We start from the raw sequence: 26,869 nt of genomic DNA, 5'->3' as shown, positions 1-26,869 counted from the left end.
TGTTGATTGTTAGTTCATTTTCAAAATATAGTGTTTTTACTGGAATAACTGAGCACCAAAGACCATGTTCAAATGCAATACAGCATTTAAGATGTTTCATTTGCAGTGTAGTTTTTTGTTAGCTATAACTATAATGTAAAATCGTCTCAATCAACATAATTAAAAGAAAAATACAGGCAGTGATCAGCGCACCTTTGAGTTTGCAAGTGATTCACTGCAGTTGGAAATCGTTTTATTTCTGTGTTTGTCTAATTCTTTGTAATATCGAAAAATGATGTATTTGCCGATTTCAGTTAATAGAAGGATTAAGACTAGTTCTAGATCATTTCTAATCTGGATCTGGCTTTTGCTTGCAATTGTTTACTACTTGCTTGTTACCTTTTCATTGAATAATTGACTACAGAAAACAAATACTGCAAGATATCATCTAAATTTTAATTCAATTATAAATTATGCATTATTATAATTTGATTAATATTGATGACCTATGTAGACTGCATTTTCTTCAGGACCTGGTGGTGGAAAATGAGCACGAACGCAACTAACAGCACAAGCAGAAAGAACTACACGGACACTTTTTCCTAAAAAACCCCAACACCATCTTGCAAGCTGACGATAGGCAGTATGTCGATATCTCTCATGGTCAGGACCATCAAATGAGGTGTCATATTGCTGCCTGTATTGAAACCAGGCAGTTTGTAGCACACATTTGTTCAAACTAACACATTGGAAGCCTGAATGTTGCGTGATGCATTGCAATCTTTCTTTTAAACCAAATTCAAACACTGCTTCTAAACACTTGCCATCAACAACAGTGATCTCCCTACAGCATACACATTCCTTTACTGTAGGCAATATTTGGCATCGTCCACCACAATTACACCTAAATAAAAACACATTTGGTTTTAATTCAATGTTTATTACAGTTCGTTTGTTTGTTGTTTTTTAACAATTATCAAGAAAAGGGGGCGTATACATGTATTACAATGATTGTATTTCATAGCTATTGTAGCTAATGACAATATATAATGGTTGACAAATTACAAAATTCAATATTACTTTAGCAAATAAGTATTTAAAGGTATCGTGCTAGTAGTTTTTTTGTCGAATTTCACGAGTTATTCCCTGTTTATTTAGCAGGCAAGATTAGATTCCAAATGCATGAAGGAAAAAAATGAATAGAATTGGTACAATAACACATGTACATTGCACGCGTATAATCAGTGATAGAGGGACTGTGGTATAACGCTAGGAGTACCCAAATATGACTTGTTATATTTATCAGTGATTAGTGTTGACAAAATGAACGATTCAACTTCAAATAAAATTCATGATTTCGAGACACATGAATAGTGAACAATGTTTTAGAAGCGATAAAGACTAAAATAGCATAGCTCTGAGATCGTAGCATTTGGTTTCACTACAAGGCATCTCAACGTTCAGTTTAATTTTCGTAAATGAAAACGTTTGGTGCTCAGCTAGTTGTGGCGATCTAAGAAAAAAAGGCACCTAGCCATATCTGCGATAAAAACTTGATAATCAATTTTGATTAATCTAGAAATCAAAGCATGCGGTGGAATTCACCGGTTTTGTTACGTACCAATCTAAATTATCGAGTCGAGTACTCAAGGTTTCTTCGACATGTTGGGCACTACGATCGTCCCGAACGTTGACTTCTGCCAACGACTCATACATGTACGGCCTTATGATCGTAGACTTATCAAACAAAGTTAACGAATTATCTGAAATGTCGGAATCATTGGTAGCAGCGCTTCTTACATCTGAATGTTCCGCCATGTTTCAACTAAAGAACTTCTCCTTGTGACGTCACGACACGTTGAAAGTTCGATGGCCTAGTCTTGAAACGTGTTCGGAATTCTTCGGAAAAGACTCACAAAGAGCCGGTTTTCGGCAATATCTCAAAAGTAATTTCTTTCCGAATGTCATATAAACTTAAGGAAAAAACGTCTCTGCTTATAATGTATATTTTTTCTGTAAATTTTATCTGTATACAAGCACTTGCAACTTACACTTTAAGATCATCTCATTTGCATAACAAATGGTAGCCATTTTGTGGGGTTTCCAGGTTGCAACACAGGCACTCGGAATGTTTCTTGGATAATAAAAAATGACCTAAAATAGGGTCAGCATAGTTAATCAGTAGCCGGTACATACGCCTACCACTCATATAATAACGCAAGGTAGGAAAGTGACACCATGACATCGAAATTTCCCGAAAACAACACAATTTTAGAAATTATATTTCGATTCGCTTCACACCACTCAAGCATGATATCGGTAAAAACTATCGATTGACTTATATTACCTTTATTCGAACTAAAACGGGTTAAATCCTGTGGAAATCGAAACACCAGAGTAAAACTAGAATATCCTCAACGCAAATATTTTGAAGCAGAGACCCGAGCATGCACAGTTCCCAAACATTTATGCACGTACTGCGTCATCAAAAACCGTTGCTGATATATTGCAAACTATTAGCTCAATTTTTATTTTTTCAGGAAAATTCAATTTAAAAATACAACATACAACAATACAATATTTAAATTTTGAGGCGATGCACTTGCTATGCCTATTATATTGATCATTCATTCAGGTTGATGAGTCCGGGTGATGAGTACAATTTATAATAATACATTCAACCTATAACTGAATAAACTTGGTCTCTGATGGAATATACAAAATCACTATTTGGTCTATAATGGGATATGATTTTTGAGGTGAAAATAGTCTATGACACCCTTACCAAACTAAAAGGCCAGTGCCTCCCCCCGGGAATCACAGCCTATACCATCATGGAGCTCCATGATACCATACACGTGGTTATGCATGTCTGACTTTCAGTAGGTATACTTGTCAACTACAATATTACAATCAAATAAGTTATTGCTAGAAATAAACACCGTCTTTGTCAAAAAATAGTAAAATATAAAAACAAAGTCGAATACTCACCATATTGGACAAAAGTAAACGATGTTACGAAATTACAAACTCAATTCTTGCACCTGCGCAGTCATTACCATTTCAACCTCGTTCACCAAATACAATTTCTAAAATAATATAAGTAGATTGCCAAAAATATTGACAATCAATGGGATGCGATACTTCTACAAATTAAATTATTAGATTATCTTTTTCTGTATACTTGTAAATTTATATGCCGCATATTTGTTCAAAATGTACCATTTATTCATAATTGTAATTGTAAACGAGGATACAAAACCTCAAAAGATGGCGGCGCCCATGACATTTCTGTCAGTAAAATAAATGTCTATAACATTCAGTATGTAGAGATATGGAAGGTGAGTTGTTCGTATGTCAGTTTACTGAAGCTGTGATACTAGTACTAATGTTTGTGGCAGCAGATCGTACCAACCTCGCAGTTCACAGTCGATTCTCAGACAGCAAGTCCGAGATTTGCATTTAAAGCGCCATCTAGCCCTGCGTACAGTGCTGTGTGTACGGGGACGCGTTCGGTTGATAGATGTCCCCACCACAGCCCTGCGAACTTCCATAGACAAAGTCCGGGACTTTGAAAAATATAACTTTTTTAATGAAATAATATGCCCAGGTACCAAAAATGATGATCGGTTACCAGATATATCCAGAACTCCCAGTTCGGAGTCCAATTGTGGATGAAATCGGCTACTTTGCCCTAAAAACAAACGCATTCTCTCGCGCGAATGAAATTAAAAATGGCGGCGTTTGGTGGATAATTCCTCCGGTACCTACGCGTTTACAATTTGTCCGTCTTTACTAGTCGTTTTTTTAAAGACATTTCAGTTTCAGATAACTTTATAATGGTTGTTACCGATAACTATCGTCATTTCAACCGATTTCGGCTGGGAAACTACTTATTTTTAACTTGCGCACCAATTACGGTGCGCTCCCGGACTTTGTCTATGGAGGTACGCAGGACTGTGGTGGGGACATCTATCAACTGAACGCGTCCCCGTACACACAGCACTGTACGCAGGGCTAAGCGCCATCATGCTACTTGTTTTTTTTTTGTTGGTTAATTATTATTATTATTATTATTATTATTATTATAGTGAAATATGTTTGAAAATTTAGAGTAGTAACAAATTCCCACTTCCGGTCCGGTTAGATATTTGGTATGTGTGGGTTGGTTTCAGCTTCGTCTCCTGTACTTCGTTTAGTAATTCGGACTTCCCAGATTGCGTAAAAATGGATAGTTTCGCGATTTTGACACGGAAAATGACTGAACTTAAGTTAAATCATTTGCTGAGGGACGCCCGCTTAGGTATTTGCACTTTAACTTAATTGTAGCACATGAACCGGGGGTGGTCGATTCGTCCCAAATCACATTCGTCCCAAGTCGATTCGTCTCAAGTTAATTCGTCCTAAAGTCGATTCGTCCCACAAAATGATTCGTCCCAAAGTCGATTCGTCCCTCAAGTCGATTCGTCAGATTTAAGGTTAGCCCACTACTAACTTGCCAAATAAACACAAAAAATCCAAACAACGAACTGTTCACGTACATGTCATGCACTGGCATGCGTAATTGTTCGTTATGCCATTTTGTTTTTGCCGAAGTCATATACAAATACCGGTACACCTTACACGCAACGTAGAGTTATTACACTGTAGTTAATAAATACAAATACACCTTACATGCAACGTAGAGTTATTAGTTAATAAATACAAATACACCTTACATGCAAGATGCAACGTAGAGTTATTAGTTAATAAATACAAATACACCTTACATGCAACGTAGAGTTATTAGTTAATAAATACAAATACACCGTACATGCAACATAGTTATTAGTTAATAAATACAAATACACCGTACACGCAACATACAAGTTATTAGTTAATAAATACAAATACACCGTACATGCAACGTAGAGTTATTAGTTAATAAATACAAATACATCGTACATGCAACGTAGAGTTATTAGTTAATAAATACAAATACACCTCACATGCAACGTAGTTATTAGTTAATAAATACAAATACACCGTACATGCAACATAGAGTTATTAGTTAATAAATAAATACAAATACATTGTACATGCAACGTAGAGTTATTAGTTAATAAATACAAATACACCTCACATGCAACGTAGAGTTATTAGTTAATAAATACAAATACACCTTACATGCAACGTAGAGTTATTAGTTAATAAATACAAATACACCGTACATGCAACGTAGAGTTATTAGTTAATAAATACAAATACACCTTACACGCAATGTAGAGTTATTAGTTAATAAATACAATTACACCGTACATGCAACGTAGAGTTATTAGTTAATAAATACAAATACACCTTACATGCAACGTACAAGATATTAGTTAATAAATACAAATACACTGTACATGCAACGTAGAGTTATTAGTTAATAAATACAAATACACCTTACATGCAACGTAGAGTTATTAGTTAATAAATACAAATACACCGTACATGCAACGTAGAGTTATTAGTTAATAAATACAAATACACCGTACATGCAACGTAGAGATATTAGTTAATAAATACAAATACACCTCACATGCAACGTAGAGTTGTTAGTTAATAAATACAAATACACCTCACATGCAACGTAGAGTTATTAGTTAATAAATACAAATACACCTTACATGCAACGTAGAGTTATTAGTTAATAAATACAAATACACCATACATGCAATGTAGAGTTATTAGTTAATAAATACAAATACACCTTACATGCAACGTACAAGTTATTAGTTAATAAATAAATAAATACACCGTACACGCAACGTACAAGATATTAGTTAATAAATACAAATACACCTTACATGCAACGTAGAGTTATTAGTTAATAAATAAATACAAATACATTGTACATGCAACATAGAGTTATTAGTTAATAAATACAAATACACCTCACATGCAACGTAGAGTTAATAGTTAATAAATACAAATACACCTTACATGCAACGTAGAGTTATTAGTTAATAAATACAAATACACCGTACATGCAACGTAGAGTTATTAGTTAATAAATACAAATACACCTTACACGCAATGTAGAGTTATTAGTTAATAAATACAAATACACCGTACATGCAACGTAGAGTTATTAGTTAATAAATACAAATACACCTTACATGCAACGTACAAGATATTAGTTAATAAATACAAATACACTGTACATGCAACGTAGAGTTATTAGTTAATAAATACAAATACACCTTACATGCAACGTAGTTATTAGTTAATAAATACAAATACACCGTACATGCAACGTAGAGTTATTAGTTAATAAATACAAATACACCGTACATGCAACGTAGAGTTATTAGTTAATAAATACAAATACACCTCACATGCAACGTAGAGTTATTAGTTAATAAATACAAATACACCGTACATGCAACGTAGAGTCATTAGTTAATAAATACAAATACACCTTGCACGCAATGTAGAGTTATTAGTTAATAAATACAAATACACCGTACATGCAACGTAGAGTTATTAGTTAATAAATACAAATACACCTAACATGCAACGTACAAATTATCAGTTAATAAATATATAAATACACCGTACACGCAACGTACAAGATATTAGTTAATAAATACAAATACACCTTACATGCAACGTAGAGTTATTAGTTAATAAATAAATACAAATACACCTTGCACGCAACGTAGAGTTATTAGTTAATAAATACAAATACACCTTACATGCAACGTAGAGTTATTAGTTAATAAATAAATACAAATACACCTTGCACGCAACGTAGAGTTATTAGTTAATAAATACAAATGCACCTTACATGCAATGTACAAGTTATTAGTTAATAAATACAAATACACTGTACATGCAATGTACAAGTTATTAGTTAATAAATAAATACAAATACACCTTGCACACAACGTAGAGTTATTAGTTAATAAATACAAATGCACCTTACATGCAATGTACAAGTTATTAGTTAATAAATACAAATGCACCGTACATGCAACGTAGAGTTATTAGTTAATAAATACAAATACACCTTACATGCAACGTAGAGTTATTAGTTAATTAATACAAATACATCGTACATGCAACATAGAGTTATTAGTTAATAAATACAAATACACCTTGCACGCAATGTAGAGTTGTTAGTTAATAATTAAATACAAATACACTGTACACGCAACGTGGAGTTATTAGTTAGCGTGTCAGTAACAGTTGGCATAGAAATTGACCCTGCTCAAGATCGTAATGCTGACCAAAAATTTAAAAAAATGGACGAATGTGAATTGAGATGAATGTGAAATAGGACGAATGTGAAGTGGGATGAATTGACTGTGAATCCATGAACTTAAAAGCGTTAGGCAATCAAAAAAAAAATGACGTTGTACTGAAGTACATTCAAGGTCTTTTTTTTCCCCACGCTTATTGAAATAAACCAACCACAAATTATCGAAACAACAACTATACTAATTAAACGACAAAGAAATCAAGAAATTTAGTTTGGAAGTTGAACAAATACGGTATATAAATTATACTGGATACATACATGTAGGGGCTGATGATAACCAAATTAACAATAACAGAAGGAATAAACTCAGAACGTACAAACATTTCAAAAATTAATTTATTTTAGAAAATTACGTGAGCAACCATTAACTAAAAATTGAAACAGGGAGCTATACCAAACCAAAAACCGAAGTAAAAAAAATAATCTGCGAATTGTGTTTAAATAACAAAGTACAAGATGAGTACCATCTTATTATTAAATGCCCCTTTTATGAAAAATAGCATTATAAACTTTATGAATAGGATAGGATATTGTATTTGGCACATACACAATACAGAGCTAGTGTAAAGTCTAAAATACACAAACAAAATAAGCTAAAACAATTCTAAAACATGAAAAACAAATTCCCTAATTTTGTCATGGATACATCTGAAAAGGCTTCATTACAGTAATACAAAGATGACAGAATCTGTCTTCTCTTTCAATGCCTCTATGTCGACCTTTTTCGACTGGTATCTGATTGGCTGAAATCCTGAATTCTAAATTTCCTGTTCTTGGTGTTTTCTAAATACTGTTCAAATTTAATACATGTACAAGATTTAAAAATTCTATAAGTGCAAAGTTTGTTATCTGTTTTGGTGATTTCCTTCCATTTACTAAAGTAAATGTTTTCCATTTTTTCTTTGAACATCTCACCAAAGTCATTCTGATTAAGGTCATCAACTGTAAACTGTGTAACTTGTAGTAGTTGTTTGACGTAGATATACCATGAATCACATCTACTAGACTTGCTAAAGTTAAAAAATTAATATGCAATTTCTCAATGAGCATTTTATCACTAAATAATTTGGAAAGAAACTTGTCATTGGTAATTACAAGTCTGTTATTTCCTGTGCCATGAAATAAATTGAACATAAAACTACCCCAGATATCGGACCAGTAAAGCATAATTGGTTTTACTAATGAGTCAAATAATTTGCCTGCTAACCGCACAGAGTAACAATCATTGTTATCTCATAACATTCTATAAATTATGAAAAGTGCTTTGCGTGCTTTGTCATATAACCGAGCAATACCCACATCAAACTTCCCATTACAATGAAAGATAATTCCTAAATAGTTAAAGGAGTCAACACAATCAAGTTGAATACCATTAAAATAAAACTGAAAAGTTTTACCCAAATTTTTACCAAAGCTGTTGAAGATCATGACATTTGATTTTTTAATGTTAACCTTAAGGTTCCATTTTTGACAATAATTTTCAATGCCATTAATACCACTGTAACCTTTCATGACTAGTTGATAGAAGTAACAGGTCATCGGCATAAAGGATAATTTAATTTTAGATCATTCAGGTCAACAGGGTCAAGATTATTAACTTTGTCACAAATATCATTGACAAAGATGTTAAACAAATAGATGTTGAATATGAGTGACTACAACAAATTTATGTGTTCTAGTAATAACCATTTTAATTCCTTCTGAGGAATTTTAAGTGTTTCAATAAACATTATTAACCTTTTCACAATTTCTCTAGCTATCGCTGTGGTAATTCAGATAACTATAACATTTGAAATGTTCGTCATGATATTAACAACAACATGCATTACATTGCGTTTTTAAGTCACGTGCCATAAATTGCGTTTTTTGAGAGTCTTTCAAATTGCATTCAACGACTGCTCATGACAAACGTGTAATTAGCGTAACACGTTTTTTGTTCTTTGCCACCTGTTTCAGTGGCAGCGGCACAGGGGGGACGTCGACCCTTCAAAATCAAGCTGAAACCCTTTGGTCAGAAAAATTTGCCTCTCAAAATGCAGGAAATAGCATTTCAGTAGGTCTAAATTTCAAAATATTTCCGGCGGAGCATGTCCCTGGACTCCCTTGTAAGGTTGCGCCTTCAGCACAAGGTTGGTGAGCAGATCTCGCACACCCATGCACAATTTTGTGTCAATCTGATAGTTATCAATACTCGGCTGCCTGTCACTATTAGTCCAGTCAATTTATGGTTTGACCCATCACAAATTGCAACAGAAATAATTTCTTGCAATACATTCCGGGGAAGTGCCTAGATTGACATACTAAAAGTCTAGGAAAATATAGGCTTCCAAAATATACCTAATTTGCATATATTCAAAATGGTCGTTTGGTACATTTTTACAACATGCAAAATATAACTATTAGGACAAATCTTTAATTCTAGCCGACATTTTTTTGATATTCAAGTTGCTGCAATATGGTTTGGTGTGTGTGAATGTATGTGATTGTGAAACATTTGATTGAATAACAATCCATTTGCCTAAAATTGTAAATTGTATCATTTAAATGTGCAACCTCGAGTGGCCCCTCAGAGTCTGTTCCCCCCTCCATGGGTTGAGGAGGGAACATCGATCCTAGTGACCCAATGGAATATTTTGACCAGTTAGTCCGAAACAATCCACACACAGAGAGCAGAGTGGCGACCCTAAACCTTCGAGTTGTGGCCAGCCCACTGGAACGCCGCAAGCACTCTGAAGCATCAATGGCAAAACGCACCAGTCTCCTAGACCAGCAGACACAGCCAGTGGTGGGACACCACATCGCTAAGCGGAATATCCTGCAGTGTTATCTGGCTCTCGTGGGTGGCAGGGGCTGCCTCTGTACAGTGGAATGCGGTTTTGGCTGTTTTCACTGGGAACACCACCGCCTAAACCTCCCCCACCTCTTCGTTTTTGAGGATGGATGAAGCAGTCTTGATACTTCAGGATCCCACTAACCAGTTGGTACAGGTGAGACCCACGAGCCAGTTTGGCTTCTGCCAAGGGTAAGCGGTAAGGCCCCAAGACGAGAAAACGTAACGACTAAAGTCAGCATCCACTGGCCAGAAGTAGCCAGTAACGAGGATGGAATAATGGTGACGTGCCCCCCAGGTAAAAGGGTCCAGGTGGTGGTCTCCCCCCTCTTCCTGTGAGGACGCCTACCCAGCTCACAGGGGAAGCAGGTTTGGGGGAGGAGCATACATGTATGTTCGGTCGGAGGCAGAGTTGGAATCTATCGACTTCTACAGGTCTCATGGGGTCTCAGTGGGGGAGAGATCACCCTGATGTGGAACCGCCAAACCAAGACATCTCTGTCGCACTGATTGTGCCGGTTTGGAGGCAGGGCGTAACCAATCCCTGGACTCTTCAGGTGGCAATACATGGTTACAAGATCCCACTGCAATCTCCACCCCCTGGCACCAGCCCCCATTCAGGGCACTACCAGGGGACCCCACAAAGTGGGAGCGATGTAACGACACTCCTGGGCCAGGGCCAGGGACACTTAATCGAACCCTGTGGACCCACATGGACGTTTACGCCTTTCTCCTTTCCAGCTATTCACCGGGTATTAGAGAAACTTTGACAGGAGCGCATCTGCACTTTGACGCCAGCACTTGAATTTCTATTGAGGATAGTGAGATGCAACTGCTCCACAGACTGTCGCAGTCTCAGATGTACCTGCAAAAAGCACAACCTTGAATGTTCTGCAGTTTGTGGTGAATGTCGAGGATCTGGATGCACAGATGTAGTTCAGATATCTGATGAAGATAGCAATGACGATTAGCAATTACATTAATCAAACAATAAACTTTTGGACAGAAATATAACTATTTAATACATTTTTTTAAATCAAAAATATAGTTTATAGAGTTGAAAATTAACGTTTAAATGGTCTATTATGTATATACATGTACATGTACATGTAGTATAGCAGATTTATAGATCAAACCAAGGTGTTTCATTCTTCTCGTTTTTCTTTACTCAGGAAACCATTTATTTACATCTTTTCTGTACTGTACGATTCTTTTTAAAATATTCTAGCATCTTAAACTTATTACTTATGCCACATAGAAGAGAAGCCGGAAGAGAAGTTACATTAAATAATTATATTATCACGGCCATATTGGATTTATGCTAATTTTCATCTACCCAATCAACACATTTGGCACTCTCATACCTTCTCCGACTCAAAACAGTATCATAGCATCATGAATTGTTAAAATACCTCATCTAGAATTAAAGATATGTTCAAATAGTTATATTTCCATGTTGTAAAAATGTGCAAATCATTTTGAATATATGCAAATTAGGTATATTTCGGAAGCCTAGATTATCCTAGACTTCTACTATGTCAATCTAGATACCTTTCTGGAAAGCACTGTGAAGAAATTATTTCTGTTGCAATTTGTAAAGGGTTGACTGGACTATATGTCAATTCTATCAATCAGATATTTCAAATATACTTCTCCAAATTCAGCTCCAGATAATTTTTTGGATTCATTGGACCTCACAGAATTTAATCCTAAAGAGAATGGAACACACTTATTCTAATTGTTATATCTTAAAGTAAAAAAATACCATACTCAATCTTCTCCACATAAACTAATTCATTACCTGCATAGCTACTTATAAAGTACCTTATACACATTTTCTCTTCTCATTTAGTTGGGAGCAGATCATTTCATTTTTAAAAATTCTTTCCAATAACTTAACATTATATACAAATAATCATGCAATATTGCTATTTAACTGATTTATTTAGCATATGGCCAAGAATTCTGCTCATGACAAGACTTAGTTATATAGTGTATCTATTAATTTATCGCTCGGGACACAGCTATTACAGCTGTGAACGTTCAAATCAAACCGATTGCCTTGCCATATTTATCAAACAAAAATTCACATTTTCTTCTCTAATATACATCATTCATTGTTTACAGATTAAAGCAAATGTCGTCTGAAAATTCACAGCACTGAAGTGTCATTGGGCCATTCCAGTTTATATCTGCCCTGCCCCCCCCCCCCCCCCCCCATTGATGAGTTTGTGTGTTTAGTTCATACAGGGTATAATTTCCATGGGTGTATAAGTCATACAAAGTTGTATTTCCAAATCACCATTCACCATACAGTATAGGAAATCCAAAACTATATTTCCTACTTCTGGTGTTGATGAGTTCTTTTGTGCCACCATACAGAGTAGGATTTCCAAATATAACTCATCATATGCTAATTTACCAAGTTAAAAATTTTATATTTGATAATGGAAATCCAAACTAGTCCTGATTCACGGTGTTGATGAGCTCATTCGTGCTACCATACAGAGCACGATTTCCAAATATAACTCTCGTCATATGATGCCAATTTTCCAAGTTCAAACTCCAACTGCGGTAAAGGGGGGGACATCATATTAGTCACAGAATTAGCATTTTAAAACAAGCGGCCTGTCAGCTGAGATAGCTCTGCTGTTATCAATACACATTTCAATTGAAGAACTGAAGATACATGTATCATTAGAAAATGAACAATATGTATAGTATCAAAGCAATCGGACTTGCTGTTTTCAACATGAAGACAAAAATATCACTTTTTACAAAAAATGACAAAAATATTCACCAAAATTAGAGAATTGAAGGTATCATCATGAAATGAACAAATCTGAGAGAGGTCCACATATAGTACCTATATATGTAATATCAAAGAAATCGAGCTTGCAGATTTTAACAAGAAGTCGAAAATATCACTTTGTACCAAAAATGACAAAAATATTCACCAAAATTAGAGAATTAAAGATATGATCATGAAATGAATAATCTAAGAGAGGTCTACCCAAGGTCTACATATACATATACACCAAGTATCAATGCATTCAGGCTTGTGGTTTTCAAGAAGACACGAACGACACTGACGGACAATCACTCATATGATAAGCTCCGCTCGACAAAGTCGACAGCGGAGCTAAAAACGATGCTCACATCACCCACAAATTAAAACGTGTGTGCGCGGGGGACTATCAGATTGTCTGTAAGTTAGGCAAGCTTGACAAGGCCAGGGGTACATCACCAGTGGCGGATCTATTTCAATTTGTTTTTATAATATAAAAAAATCATTAACTTAGTCTGGTGATTTTAAAGTTTGGAAACCCCCCCCCCCCCCCCAATAAAATAATCCTGTATCCGCCCCTGATCACATAACGTTACACAAATACAATATACAGGGTTGCCATTCAAAATATTCCATAAATTTGTTATTGTTAAACCTAATAAACAATGACTGCTGAAACATTTGTAATCACGCTGTCCTCATGTTTAAAAATAATCCTCGCAGATAGGCAAAATTAAACATCAGTTACGACTCAAACTTTAATTTCAATATGACTGGGAGTCAAACATATATTAATCGTAATATTTTCGCACATTAAATTTTGTTGAAAAAAGTTTTTTGTTTGAGAGCATGTTTTATCAATCAAAACAACCTTTAATGAATGTATTCAAAAGAAATATTTAATAAATTCTATCATATTCACAGCAAAGATACTTGGGGTGGTCTCTGTTAGATTTTGTCAAAATATGCAAATCTGAATTTTTAGTGAATATTTTTGGGAAAAAAATGTTATTTTTGACATCTAGTCCAAACCTGCAAGTCTAATTGCTTTCATATTTGCAGCAAATATACTTGAAGTAGTCTTCTGTCAGATTTATTAAAAAAATAGAGATAGCTTCACCAAATGAACAACTTTAAGAGAACTTTGTACATGTGTCTAAATTGTTTGTACATGTCTGACTTTTTGGAGAAGAAGTCGAAAAGATGAATTTTACAAACAAATTCACTAAAAAAAGAGTTTTGCATACAATGTCATTTTGACACAAATTTTACTTTGATTAAGAATCAGCCCAAGTACCTTTGGTGCAAATATGAAAGCTTTTGGTCAAGCGGTTCTAGAAAAGAAGATGAACAGTAAAGTTGGATGCGGATGATCAGTTATACCATGAGCTCTAAGTCATCTTCGATGACAATAGAGATAAAAATTGTCTACAGGACTAGCAAAATCGGAAAGAAAATCAAACGGGCGGTTCACCGCGTTCATCTGCGGCCACTGCCCAAGTTTCAAATAAACGTACCGATACTTTCTTATTTTGGATCGTATATTTATTTATTTTTTTAAATTAAAAAAAAAAAATTGTTTTAAATAAAAAATCATGCAGTTTCCCCATAGAAATCAAAGCCAAAAGATGGCACTACATCAGTAAATCTCTAACGTGTTGCATTCACCATGAAGTCGCTGAACTGTCATTAACATATTTAAATGAGCTATGGTAATTTGAACACATTGGCACCATCCATTCAGGTCACTCACGTGTTTTGAATAACATTGTGGAAATCGTATCGCAATTACTACTGAGTAATAATCAACAATTGCAACACATAATAAGTAAGGTATTCACTTGTGAAATTCATGACCGGATTGCGTACCATGATTATTTGCTACTAAGCAATACATTCATGTTTTTTAGCTCTGCTGTCGACTTTGTTGAGCGGAGCTTATCATATGAGTGATTGTTCGTCGTCGTCCATGTCAATGTTTTACTTTTTCGACTTCTTCTTGAAAACTACAAGCCTGAATGCTTTGATACTTGGTGTATATGTACCTTGGGTAGACCTCTCTCAGATTTGTTCATTTGTTCATTTCATGATGATATCTTCAATTCTCTAATTTTGGTGAATATTTTTGTCATTTTTGGTAAAAAGTGATATTTTCGACTTCTTGTTAAAAACCGCAAGTCCAATTGCTTTGATATTACATATATAGGTACTACATGTGGACCTCTCTCAGATTTGTTCATTTCATGATCATATCTTCAATTCTCTAATTTTGGTGAATATCTTTGTCATTTTTGGTAAAAAGTGATATTTTCGACTTCTTGTTAAAAACCACAAGTCTAATTGCTTTGATATTACATATATAGGTACTACATGTGGACCACTTTCAGATTTGTTCATTTTGTAATGATATCTTTAATTCTCTAATTTTGGTGAATATTTTTGTCATTTTTGGTAAAAAGTGATATTTTTTTCTTGTTAAAAACCACAATCATTTATGGTGAAAAATGATATTTTTGAATTCTTGTTGAAAACAGCAAGTCCCATTGCATTGATACTATCCATATTGTTCATTTTCTAATGATATCTTCTGTTCTTTAATTGAAATGTGCATCGCTAACAGTGGAACTATCTCAGCCGAGAGGCTGCTTGTTTATCCAATACTTTACCAACAAAATTAAAAAAATTAATGTATATTATACTGAGTAATTTTTTTTTATAATGTGAAGTTTTTTTGATTGACTGTAATTTTTCAAAATTTCATGACGCCTATTGTAAAACCTAATTAAGGCCTTTCACTCCCGTGACGTCTTAATTAGAGTGCGCCTATTTAAAAGATTATACGGTATCTTGCTTTTCGTCAGCCACGAATGTCACACTAGAGGAACTTTATCGATGAAGCCGACCAGCCCGTGCATTGTTATCAACACACAGTGACATGCAAATCGAGAAAACTTGTCCTTATAACTGATCAAATTTTGTGGAATACATCATCATTGTAGTGATTGGTTTGCTGTTTGACTATATCTCGCGGCCTGACAAACAAAGATTTGTATATTTCTAGAAATGCATCATTTGTTGTATATTTGTATTCCTATTACAGGGAACATTAAAAAGTTTGCATATACACCAGTAAGAGCACATTTTAGAAGCAAAGGAACAATTTACCAGTCATTTTGGAAATTTTTCGGGGGATATGTTTATTCCGTGGGGTATGTTTATTTGGGTTTGAAGATTTGTCCGTGGGGTATGTTTATTTGGGACTTGAGAGTGTAGATGCGCATGGAAAAGGTGAGGCGCAGTGTTGTATATATGCACACTCTGCGTGTACGTGCAAATTTGACTAGCACGTGGCATTCTAATCATAACCTGCGTGCAAACCAGAAGTTCGCTGAGTTGGAACAAAAGAAATGTACGCGCAAATATCAGACTTGTGGGCGTGTGGGCTTGCATGTGGCTATCTAATTATAAATGCCAATGAAATATGGAAGTATTAAGTATGTTGAGAATACAGCGAAATCATTGCAAGAAGTTGCACTAGTCTTCACTCCATATTGATTAACATGCACCACCCATTTGGTTAAAGATCCTTATTGATACAATATTATACATAAGCTTTGGTAAGCTTCCAATTATTATTTCAGTCAAACACGAAATACAACACAGTGGTCCGCTTTACTCATTCTTAATTGTGGAGATGAATGAATTTTAGCTGTACGTAAAATGTACGTGTATCAAATATGATACTAGCCGTGGTTTCGCGGCATTTTGGGTCCGGGAAGGTATTTTGCTTCGTCTATCAGTTATATATACATCGTCGGTATACTGTATACCGACGATGTATATATAACTGATAGACGAAGCAAAATACCTTCCCGGACCCAAAACGCCGCGAAACGACGGCTAATATGATACACATCCACTCGTTTGATTTGACAGTGTTTCATGCCTGTCATTCGCAGAAACATTTATCACCGCGCCACTTTTTTGCCTTGCAGTATTAACAGTATATACTAGTTCGAGTGGCCTGTTAAATCATTTACAACTGATTTGTTTCAGGCTTGTTGGCGAAACAAGACTTGTTAAAATAAACAACTTCGGTTCTATAGCTACCGGGCTGGTATAGCGCGAACAAGCATGTGGGGAAAGCTGGCGCAAAATACTTGTAGTTGCAAACGCTGAGAACTTCAAAACACCGGACGCGGTATGCCTTTGATGTGAGGTCGTTTGAGACGACGTAGTTGGACTATTCCATTGTGGAGTATATGCGTACATGAAATAATAAAGTGTACAATAACAATGAATAAAACCTTGTTTGATAAACTCGGCGAATAGAGGAATGTATATTTATCGCAACAACAATAGTATTCTACGACTTCCACGATATCGAATATAAAAACTTTTCAACAATGCAAACAGAATATTGCTGAAATAAAATAATCATCATCAAATCTATGTCAAAAGGTCAAGTTGCGTGAATACAATTTTAACGAAGGACGCGCTCCCTGGACGCGCTGGTAAGGGAAGTGACTCCTGAAAACTGAATGTTGTTTGCGAACTATCACTTGGAGAACGCAACATCAGTGCATTGGGCAAATGAATCAACAGCCATCTCTGCATGTTTTCGGTGTGATTATGGAAGAGATTGTTTACTTATTTATTTTTTTACGGTGCAGGCAGCTATTTTGCACCTCTTTGCGATTTTTCCCAGATTTTCGGTGTTGGCAAATACGTTAACAACTCCGAAAAGTTCGACTGCTGATACTTATTTATACGGACGCAACTTATAATAAAGAATAAACCAATGTGTTGGGGCAAATAAGTCATGTGTATACTCTTGATTCATTCCTTTCAAAGAGTCTGACTTGTATCTTTCAGTTTTTCTCAACTTTTATTGGCACCCATGAACTGGAATAGTTCACATTCAAATTTAAAACTCGACTCAACATCTAGCTATTACATCGAACATTACAACACTTGTATACATTTTATTATAATATTTTATATCTTCATATGTTATTGGCATTAAATGCGTCCATGTTTATGTTTGCGTGATTAGGTGCCGTACGCGAACGCCGGTTCGAGTCACGCACGCAGTACGTGTTTACTATAATTAGACATAGTCTTTACCTTGCCGTTTATTCGGTGTTATTTGCTTATTTTATGTTTGCGTAATTGTTACGAATGCAACGCATTGTCAAGTTGGTTAGATATCAATATTCACAGACCCAATACGTTGAGTTTGCGTAATTATTATGAAAGCAATTAGAACTATTCAGAGCAGGTACAATATTGTAAACAAATTTGCCTAAATAGAAAAGCAGCGCACTAAGTAAACGATTTTGAAATATTCAAAGCCAGTACAGAGTTGCGTAATTACAGTGCCGTGAGATATAATAACAATTTCACTAGATCGACGCGCGGAGCACGAAAGAAAAAGGTTGCTAAGGTAACGCGCCAGTTCTGCGCGTGACTTGGAGGTCAAACTTCGGCCAACACACACTTGATGTCAGCATCGCCTGAATCAAGTTTCGCAAATACGTACTTGAAGTTCATTTGCGCTCCAAAATGATGTCGCAGCATATTTTGTAATCCATGATACACCCCGTTTCGACTTTGGCTTGCTTTTCCTTCTTAGTGCATGTTCTTGTTCACGTAAAATGCGATCTCTCACCAATGTATTAAAACACTTTGAATTTATACTTTGCGTGATTATGGTCTACGCGAAACATTAATCTTTGTAAACATTTTCTTAGACTATGCATGATGTATATTCACATAATCATGCAATCATATTTTATATTATGTTGATTTCTATGTCTTTCTGGATCCTTTGTGCTTTCATTTCATTTTCGCGTACTTTTCCTTTGTTCTAACTTGTATTTTATTGCCACACGCAAGTCTGGTTTGCGCGAAGATTATGATTAGAATGCCACGCGAAAGTCTGATTTACGCGTACGCGCTGAGTGGCATATATAAAACTGCGCCTCACCTTTTCCACGCGCAACTAACATACATGACGACTGTGGTCAACTGGCATCATGGAATCTATGCATACATTTGCATAAAATGTGATCACCATTGTTTGATTTCCTAATCTCCCCTAAAGCTGAATAAATAAAACACGGTATGTAAAAAGTGTTATTTTGGCCAGTGAGCACACAAGAAAATTCTTATTATATGTGCAGTGGTATAATATTCTAAATATTTGAGCAACCTGTCTTACAACATGCAGTGGTTTTGCTAAGGTAGGGAAACAATTTGGAAGAAACATGTAAAATATTCATATCCTATCCTTACGTCTATTTCGGGGGGGGGGTCAGGTGAAATGGCTGTAGAACTGCTGTAACATTTACCTGCTTACTGCCCTTAAAAAAAACACTGGTCTGGTGCATATACCGTACTAGTATTGAAGTCATGAAATTGTTTACTTCCTTAGTCTTTGTGATGTTATAATGATTTCAGAGTGTCTACAATGTCAATAAAATGTTTAAAAGTCTTACTATGAAGACTATAACATTATATGACATTAGTAACATCACAAACGAAGCAATATAACAATGATATTAATATTATATGCACATACTATTTCATATACCACTCTTAAACCAAAAGGCGGTGTATATTATTACCCATGCCTGCCACAAATTAAGTGTGTTAACTAGTTACAAATATTTCATCAAATACAATGTAGTATCATTTATGTGTTTTATAACAGTCTTAATTAAACACAGTTATGATAACCATGGAGTATTTGATGTGTGGCTAGCCTGTGGCTCCTGCAGGAGATAGTTTGCAATTTATTTCATGATACATGTAACAAATTGGTGGATTAAAAAATATACCTGTCAGACAGATTCAATCATCTTTTCCTTCATCTTTTTCCTAAGTTTAAACTTAAAAACAGATTCCCATTTGATATAGTGGCAGCTAAACTTGAGTTCAAAGATATAGCTTAAATACTGCCATAGCTTGCCTTTTTGCCATACAATGTTGGAAATCTAACCTCATCAACTGCTATGTAAAGATAATTATTAGACCCATTCTGTTGAGTGGCCATCCTTATCTAATTTCAGTAATACATATTTCATACTGGCCAAATTGTGTTACCATATACAATCAGAATTCCAAGTTTTTTTAGTCATACAGTGCTGGAAATCCAACCTCATCAACCGGTATGTGGCGAGATAAACTAGGCCACATTTAGGAAAAAATTTTCCATACACGTCTGGATTTCCAGATTCTGTTTCTCCATATACAGTAGGAATTCCGGGGTATTTTCCCCATCATACAGTGCTGGAAATCCGACCTCATCAACAGGGGGGGTGCAGATATAAACTGGAATGGCCCATTGATGGAATATTTTATATTGCAATTTCTTTCAATTTTAATGTTGTATTGAAGTTCATAATAAATTCCATTGTATATCCTATTTTGCTCAGTCTGTTGCCAACATTTAGAATTTGCCAACAAAGAAGTAAAAGTAGACTTGCATACAGTCTCTTGTTCATTTTTTGGTGTTTTTTCAAAAATTAAAATATCATTAGAATGTGTAAATGGCAAAATCTGGGTTATCGTGAAATAAACAAGTTTCGCCATTTATACACTTCCATATTTTATTTTATTGGAGAAAAACACACCAAAAAAATAAACATGAAACTGTATGCAAGTTTAATGTAGAAGGTATTTTCTGTTGCATATCTCACCTGCATTTTTTAGTATGGGTAGTTGTGTCACATTCCAAAATGTTTCCTTTATCCTAATATTGTTCTTGCTTGTGGAATATATCTGGGACTGGATTCTTACAGCTTTGTAGGTTTTGTCTGCCATGTATATCATTCTGTTAATTTTTTTATTATTTTTATTTTTATTATGTGGTTTGCAGATCCTGATTTCCTGAATATAATTAGTTGCTTTTTATTTGTGTTTACTTGTAATCCCCAATCATTTGTGTATTTATGAAGATAATCTATTGCATTTTGTAGTCTTTAATGAGAAGTTGATATCAGAGCAATATCATTTACTGATACATACAATATAGGCTGTAGATAGTCATTAAGTTCTGGTACATTTGTTTCAATTTCTGTAAGTTTTGTGATGAAGTCATTTATGGAGATATTGAACAAGGTTGGACTCATAGAACAATTTTGCTTAACTCCATTCAGTTATTACATCACACATGAAAGTGGCCACCTTTGCCCTGGAATGGGAGACATGATGAAATTTTTAGCCCAGCCACACAATGAAGGAAGCCAAAGGCGAGATGAACAGATTGATGGTGGGATAGCAAAATAGAACAATCGAATCATAGCAAACTATGATCGAATGGGGAACAAAGGAATTCTAAGAAACGGAGTAACACTACGTGTTAAATGCAAAATAAAAATGATTGGCTGAACAATGTTGATCAAAGAAATTCATGCATGTAGCTCAGTGCATTTACAAAAGTAGATTTGAAACTCCACAAATCTCCACAGAACAATTTATTGATGTATTGTTTTTATTATCCCTGCTAATCAAAAACAAATATAATTCCAGTTTATACCAAATTTTAAAAAGAAATGGATAGAAAAAATGTAATATGAATTTTTTTAGATATTACATCAATATTAAGATTCATTTCAATAATAAATATGACTTTTTCACTATGTAAATTTTTGCCATTTCCCAGGACATCTTATTTCACAAAAAAATTTCCATACTCCTACATCTTATTGGGATTGACACATGATGAAAACATGAAGTAAAAAACATGCAATTTTTAATTACAACATGAGTGTTTAATATTGATCCCATATAACATATACAGCACATGTAAAATACATTTGTTGCTCTATTAGCACATACACTTACATAAATGACAAAATAAATCATATTTTACTGATTGAGAATCAAATGCAGTTGATGGTTCATTTGTGAATCTGATGGAGAGGTCCATCTAATATGGTATTCAATGCAAACAAACCAACATGCATAATTTAAAGCTAATAATTATACCTAGTATAATAATTATTTATCATCGTGATTGTAGGTAATATTTACAATGCAGTTTGGTTGACAGTTGTAGCATGTCTATGGGGATCAACTAACCCTCTTATAAAGAGAGGAAGCTCTGGTATTGAACATATCAATTCTTCAAATGCTGTTTGCCAGTTTTTTAGTGAAATCAAGTTCCTAATAACAAACTGGAAGGTAGGTAATTATATCACTAATCATAAAGTCTATCCATCATCATATCAACTCTGTAACTTTGATTTTACTTCTGATTTCAGGTAGGTAATTATATCACTAATCATAAAGTCTATCCATCATCATATCATCTCTGTAACTTTGATTTTACTTCTGATTTCAGGTAGGTACTTATATCACTAATCATAAAGTCTATCCATCATCATATCATCTCTGTAACTTTGATTTTACTTCTGATTTCAGTACATTGTACCATTTTTAATCAATCAAAGTGGTTCTGTTGTCTATTACTTGACACTAGCATCTGCAGGTAAGCCTCAAGATAAAAATTTAATTCTTTCTAAAATCAAGCCCAAGCAACATGGTTTATGATTGTCATAATTGCCTGAAATGTCACACCTTGGATCTGGCACCATCATTGACCATGTGTGGGTTACAATCAATAAGTTTTCCAGCAACCAAAATCTAAACATGTTTGTACATGATTACATGTATATTCGATTGCCAGACTAAAAACCAGTTCTTAGCTAAAACCAAATTCTAAACCATGGTTATTAACTACAGGTGATTCACATTTAATTATGTTTGATCATTATTAACTATGATAAAATATAATACCATCGTTGAATTGGTAGTTTGGGCTGGTTAGAGTGTCTTCCTGTATAATGTTGCACAGTGGCTAATTGTTGATTAAATTACAGATTTAACCCTGGCAGTACCAATCACTAATTCCCTTACGTTCATCTTCACAACAATAACTGGTAAGCTTTTGGGAGAGAAGTTCGGCAATAAAGGTACGATTTAAGTATGCATGTAGTAATATAATTTATGATGTCGATGGGTTTTGTAATCTGTGAAATTGGATTTATTCTCCCATTATCTATTATATATCAAGCAGTTACACAAGCCATTCATCATCTAATACCACCAAAGTGTGTTACTTCTCAAGTTGGTATCTTCCCTCCAATGATAACACCAGCTAGAGTTCCGGATACAGATTGCTTACATATTCGTGTCAAGCAAATTATGATTAACTCAACAATGTGTGTTTCCCAACAATGCAGGGGACCAGTACATTTGCAGCCCCAAGTCCCAAGGCATGTAGTCAAATGCAAAAAACTAAAGCTGTCTTGGCAGTTACTGCCATATTGTACACCAAAACAACAACATTGCCAGCCAGGTTGCTTACTGTTTGTGTCTGAATTTTGATATGTGATTGGTGTAGTAGTAGTGTCAAGCCAGGGGTGGTAGGGATGGCAAAATGTATCCTAAAATTAGCCATTGATTAATAGCCTTTTTAGTTTGACAGTAATCTACTCGTCTCTGTATCAGTTTCTAAATCTCCTTGGATTATGCAACACATTGTGTTAGATGGCCCATAAATGAATTAAATTCATGAATGAACTGTTGCAGTTCTATAACATACCAAAGGCACAGCTAATTTCCTCAACAAAGCCTCAACTACATGTAGTAATTAATTACTGCATTTACAGGCACTGTTTGAGACCTAAGTTATTAGGTGTACTGGAATCTTGTAAGTTTAGGAGTTGTGTTGATTAATTACGCTTCCATTTCTATAGAATAAAGTTTCATTGTGCTTCTGAATTGTGGTTGCAGATTCTTTCTTAAGAGACACAATCCAATGTTTCACAGAATTTATATTATGGAATAGATAGTAATTTTTGGTTCCCAACCATGTATTACTCTTCTAATTTACATGGTGAAAATGTAGATTAATGACCAACAATATGTTCTGTATCCTATATTAAAAATTTTACTAAGTCATCAATAATAGGATAATAAATCCATGAATGTTTCACAGATTAAATCTGTAGTCATTCTACTGTGAACTGTTTTATTTTAGCTGCAATTTTATGATTTTCCCTGACCCCCTGGTTTACAGTATTCCTTAAGTATATAAACTGTGTTTTTTTTTAGTTAGTGCCAGATGGCACTTGATACTCTTGTTTGTGAAAGAATGTAACTTTGAACACATTGGAAACATTCATTAAAAATTATAGGGTACCAGTACTAAAATGTGCCTTGGCAAGTTTTTTAATAAATTATGCCAAGAAAACCCAACTTTATAGTAGGGACTATTTTGTCTCATTTGCAGTTAATACCAATATTATTCAGTAAACTTGAATACTGTAGTACATATGTAATATATTATAAATGTATGTGCTAATCTTCCAAACATTTTTTTTTTACTCCTGTGTGCGAAGCACAAAAATGGGAGTCTTTGAAGTTAGTGTGTGTGTGTCTGTTCCACTGATATCTCAAGAATCATACATTGATCTTTGATGAAACTTGGTGCATAGATGCTCTGAAGTAATGCGCAGATTTGATTAGTTTTGGGTAAAAATCTGTGCAATATTAATTACCTAATTTGCACAATGATTAATACATTTTTGGCTTTTCCACTGATATTTCAAGTACTAATCATCACATTTCAATGACACTTGGTACATAGATATCATAGAACACTGCGCACAGACCTGATAGTTTTTAGGTTAATATCAGTACATATTAATTACTTAATTTGCATAATAATTTGTTTTCAGCTTTTGATATTTCAAGTAGTAATCATCACATTTCAATTAAATTTGGTACATAGATGTCATAGGACACTGCACAGACCTGATTGTTTTAGTGTAATATCAGTACATATTAATTACCTAATTTGCATAATTAATTATATTTCAGCTTTTGATATTTCAAGTAGTAACCATCATATTTCAATGAAACTTGGTACATAGATGTCATATGACCCTGCACAGACCTGATAGTTTTTAGGGTAATATCAATACATATTAATTACCTAATTTGCATAATTAATTAATTTTCAGCTTTTGATATTTCAAGTAGTAATCATCACATTTCAATGAAACTTGGTACATCGTTACTTAAGGACTGTGCAGAGACCTGATTAGTTTTGGGGTAAATATTTATGCATATTAATCACAAGTTAATTTTTTCCATGAATGTTCCACTGATATATAAAGAACCACTAATTGGATTTTAATGAAACTTTTATAGAGTATTCATCATCACATTTCAATGAACCTAGGACTATGCAGAGACTTAATTGGATTTTGGTAAATATTTATGCTTATTAATCACCTAATTAAAAGAATTAACACTGATATCTCAATTACTGATATCAATTATTTTGGGTTGAAATTTGTTCATATTAATTCTCTAATAATAATTCATAGTTTTTTTGTTCTAATCACATTTCAATGAAACTTGGTACATAGATATTACATTAGTATTACACTCAAATCTGTTCATATCAGTTACCTGATTTACATAATTAGTTTTCAGCTATTCCATCAATATCTCAAGTATAAGTAATTTTTAATTAATTTTTAATGTGTCTTCAATAATCTCAGCACACGGGAGTTCTTTCTAAGCTTTCTTTGATTTTTCTTTGCTCTTAATTCATGCAATCTCTGTATTAAATATCGTGGAAAATAATTTTAATAACTACATGTATTACAGGTTCAGCCAGCTCTGGACCAGTATGAGTGTATTACATGACATCAAAATGAATTCTCTGCAATGTTTTTACATTTTAGATACGTATATTGGAATGTTGTTCATCGTGATTGGTGTTACACTATGTGTACTGGATAAAGCACTGGCAAATCAAGAGTAACGACAATATATACAGTGATTCATTCTTGTCAAAAACATGACCTAAGAAAAATATATCTTGCATTCATGAAAAAAAAAATATCAAAGTGTGCTTTTTCAATCTTTTGATAACACAATATTTGCATAATATGATTATGCAAATATATTTAAAATATTCTTACTGGTCATTGTATGTTTTTCTATTTCTCATAAATGTGAAAATAACATTGTCTCTTAACTTCTTGAAAGTCATCATAAATAATGGTAAAATCTAGTGCCTGATAAACAACAAATTATTAATCATATTTAATCTTTGAATGAAAAATATTGAAATAAAAAAGGCACTGTTATATGCAAGTCAATAACATACACATGTACATTGTAAGCTTAAATAGAGTACATGATACTTCACATTGAATTAGATACCAGACATGATTAGGAGTATGTGCGAATAATGTTAAGATCACCTTTTGAAATAAATATGTGATGAATTGATTGTGTTTTAATGCTATGTGGACTTTTTACTTAATAAGTAATAATTTCAAACTGTTGAATACCTAATTTAGTCACCAATTTTTTAAGCAAATATTATGAAATATAATGCACATATGGACAAGTTTATACATATAAGCTGTATTATAAATGCTTTCATGTGATGGATAAAGCTTACTATATACTTTCACCTTCTTGCCCCTCTTGTTTTCTATATAGATTGTAAACTGTCCCAAATTTTCACAAGTACTAAATTTAATTTCAAAGTTTGAAGACGTGTCTAATTTGTCGTACCTGTAAGTATACTTATGTGTAAACTAATCCACTCTATTATTTTTAAGATTTCATGAAACAAATATTACTGTTTGCCATAACATTTTCATTTTCCAATAAATTATACTGTATAAGGTTTAACAAGTTTCAATAAAATCAAAAGCATTTGTAGACATTCTGGGCATGCGATTCCATGCATATTATTTTGTATGACAATTAGCTAAGTTTTAGCTCTTCCATGACTATTCCTCTGATATTTAAAGATTCACTCATTTGATTTTGATGAAACTTCATGGATCGATGTTCTGGGACAATGCACAGACCTGATTGGTTTTTGGGTGAAAATCCATGCATATTAATTACCAAATTTGCATAATCAGTCAATTTTCAGCTT

The 26,869-nt window shown here is 34.0% G+C and overlaps 2 protein-coding genes across 4 annotated transcripts in view; one reads left to right on the top strand and one right to left on the bottom strand.

Moving 5' to 3' along the window:
- Positions 1 to 3,049, bottom strand: part of LOC100369369 (eukaryotic translation initiation factor 3 subunit I-like) — a 70,153-nt gene extending 67,104 nt beyond the window's left edge. Inside the window, exon 1 of the mRNA XM_085492670.1 lies at positions 2,971 to 3,049. Within this exon, the coding sequence (XP_085348796.1) occupies positions 2,971 to 2,973 (3 nt within the window). The 5' untranslated portion in view covers positions 2,974 to 3,049. The remainder of the gene's footprint in view (positions 1 to 2,970) is intronic.
- A 181-nt stretch (positions 3,050 to 3,230) lies between these two features.
- On the top strand, positions 3,231 to 26,657 carry LOC102800900 (transmembrane protein 234 homolog). Of its 3 annotated transcripts, none has more exons than XM_078013039.1 (6): positions 3,231 to 3,320; positions 21,048 to 21,140; positions 21,914 to 22,074; positions 22,315 to 22,381; positions 22,773 to 22,865; positions 25,653 to 26,657. In XM_078013039.1, the coding sequence occupies exons 2-6, from the start codon at positions 21,125 to 21,127 to the stop codon at positions 25,730 to 25,732; spliced, it is 417 nt and encodes a 138-aa protein (XP_077869165.1). In that variant the 5' UTR covers positions 3,231 to 3,320; positions 21,048 to 21,124; the 3' UTR covers positions 25,733 to 26,657. The 3 variants fall into 3 exon arrangements, with proteins under 3 accessions (XP_077869165.1, XP_077869164.1, XP_006812332.1); XM_078013038.1 differs by having other exon boundaries at positions 21,048 to 21,160; XM_006812269.2 differs by lacking the exon at positions 21,048 to 21,140.
- Positions 26,658 to 26,869: the final 212 nt, after the last annotated feature.

This window comes from Saccoglossus kowalevskii, chromosome 18, assembly GCF_978046115.1.
Source record: "Saccoglossus kowalevskii chromosome 18, keSacKowa6.1, whole genome shotgun sequence".
NCBI lineage: Eukaryota > Metazoa > Hemichordata > Enteropneusta > Harrimaniidae > Saccoglossus > Saccoglossus kowalevskii.
The sequence above is the reverse complement of the archived record's forward strand: the minus strand, read 5'-3'. Positions and strand labels throughout refer to the sequence as shown.

What these genes read in the sequence shown, in the direction of transcription:
- LOC102800900 (XM_078013038.1), top strand. Translation starts at nt 21,088, where the DNA reads ATGGGAGACATGATGAAATTTTTAGCCCAGCCACACAATGAAGGAAGC. An exon ending in TCCTAATAACAAACTGGAAG is followed by an intron (nt 22,075 to 22,314) that starts GTAGGTAATTAT and finishes TTCTGATTTCAG; the next exon opens with TACATTGTACCATTTTTAAT. An exon ending in CTTGACACTAGCATCTGCAG is followed by an intron (nt 22,382 to 22,772) that starts GTAAGCCTCAAG and finishes ATTAAATTACAG; the next exon opens with ATTTAACCCTGGCAGTACCA.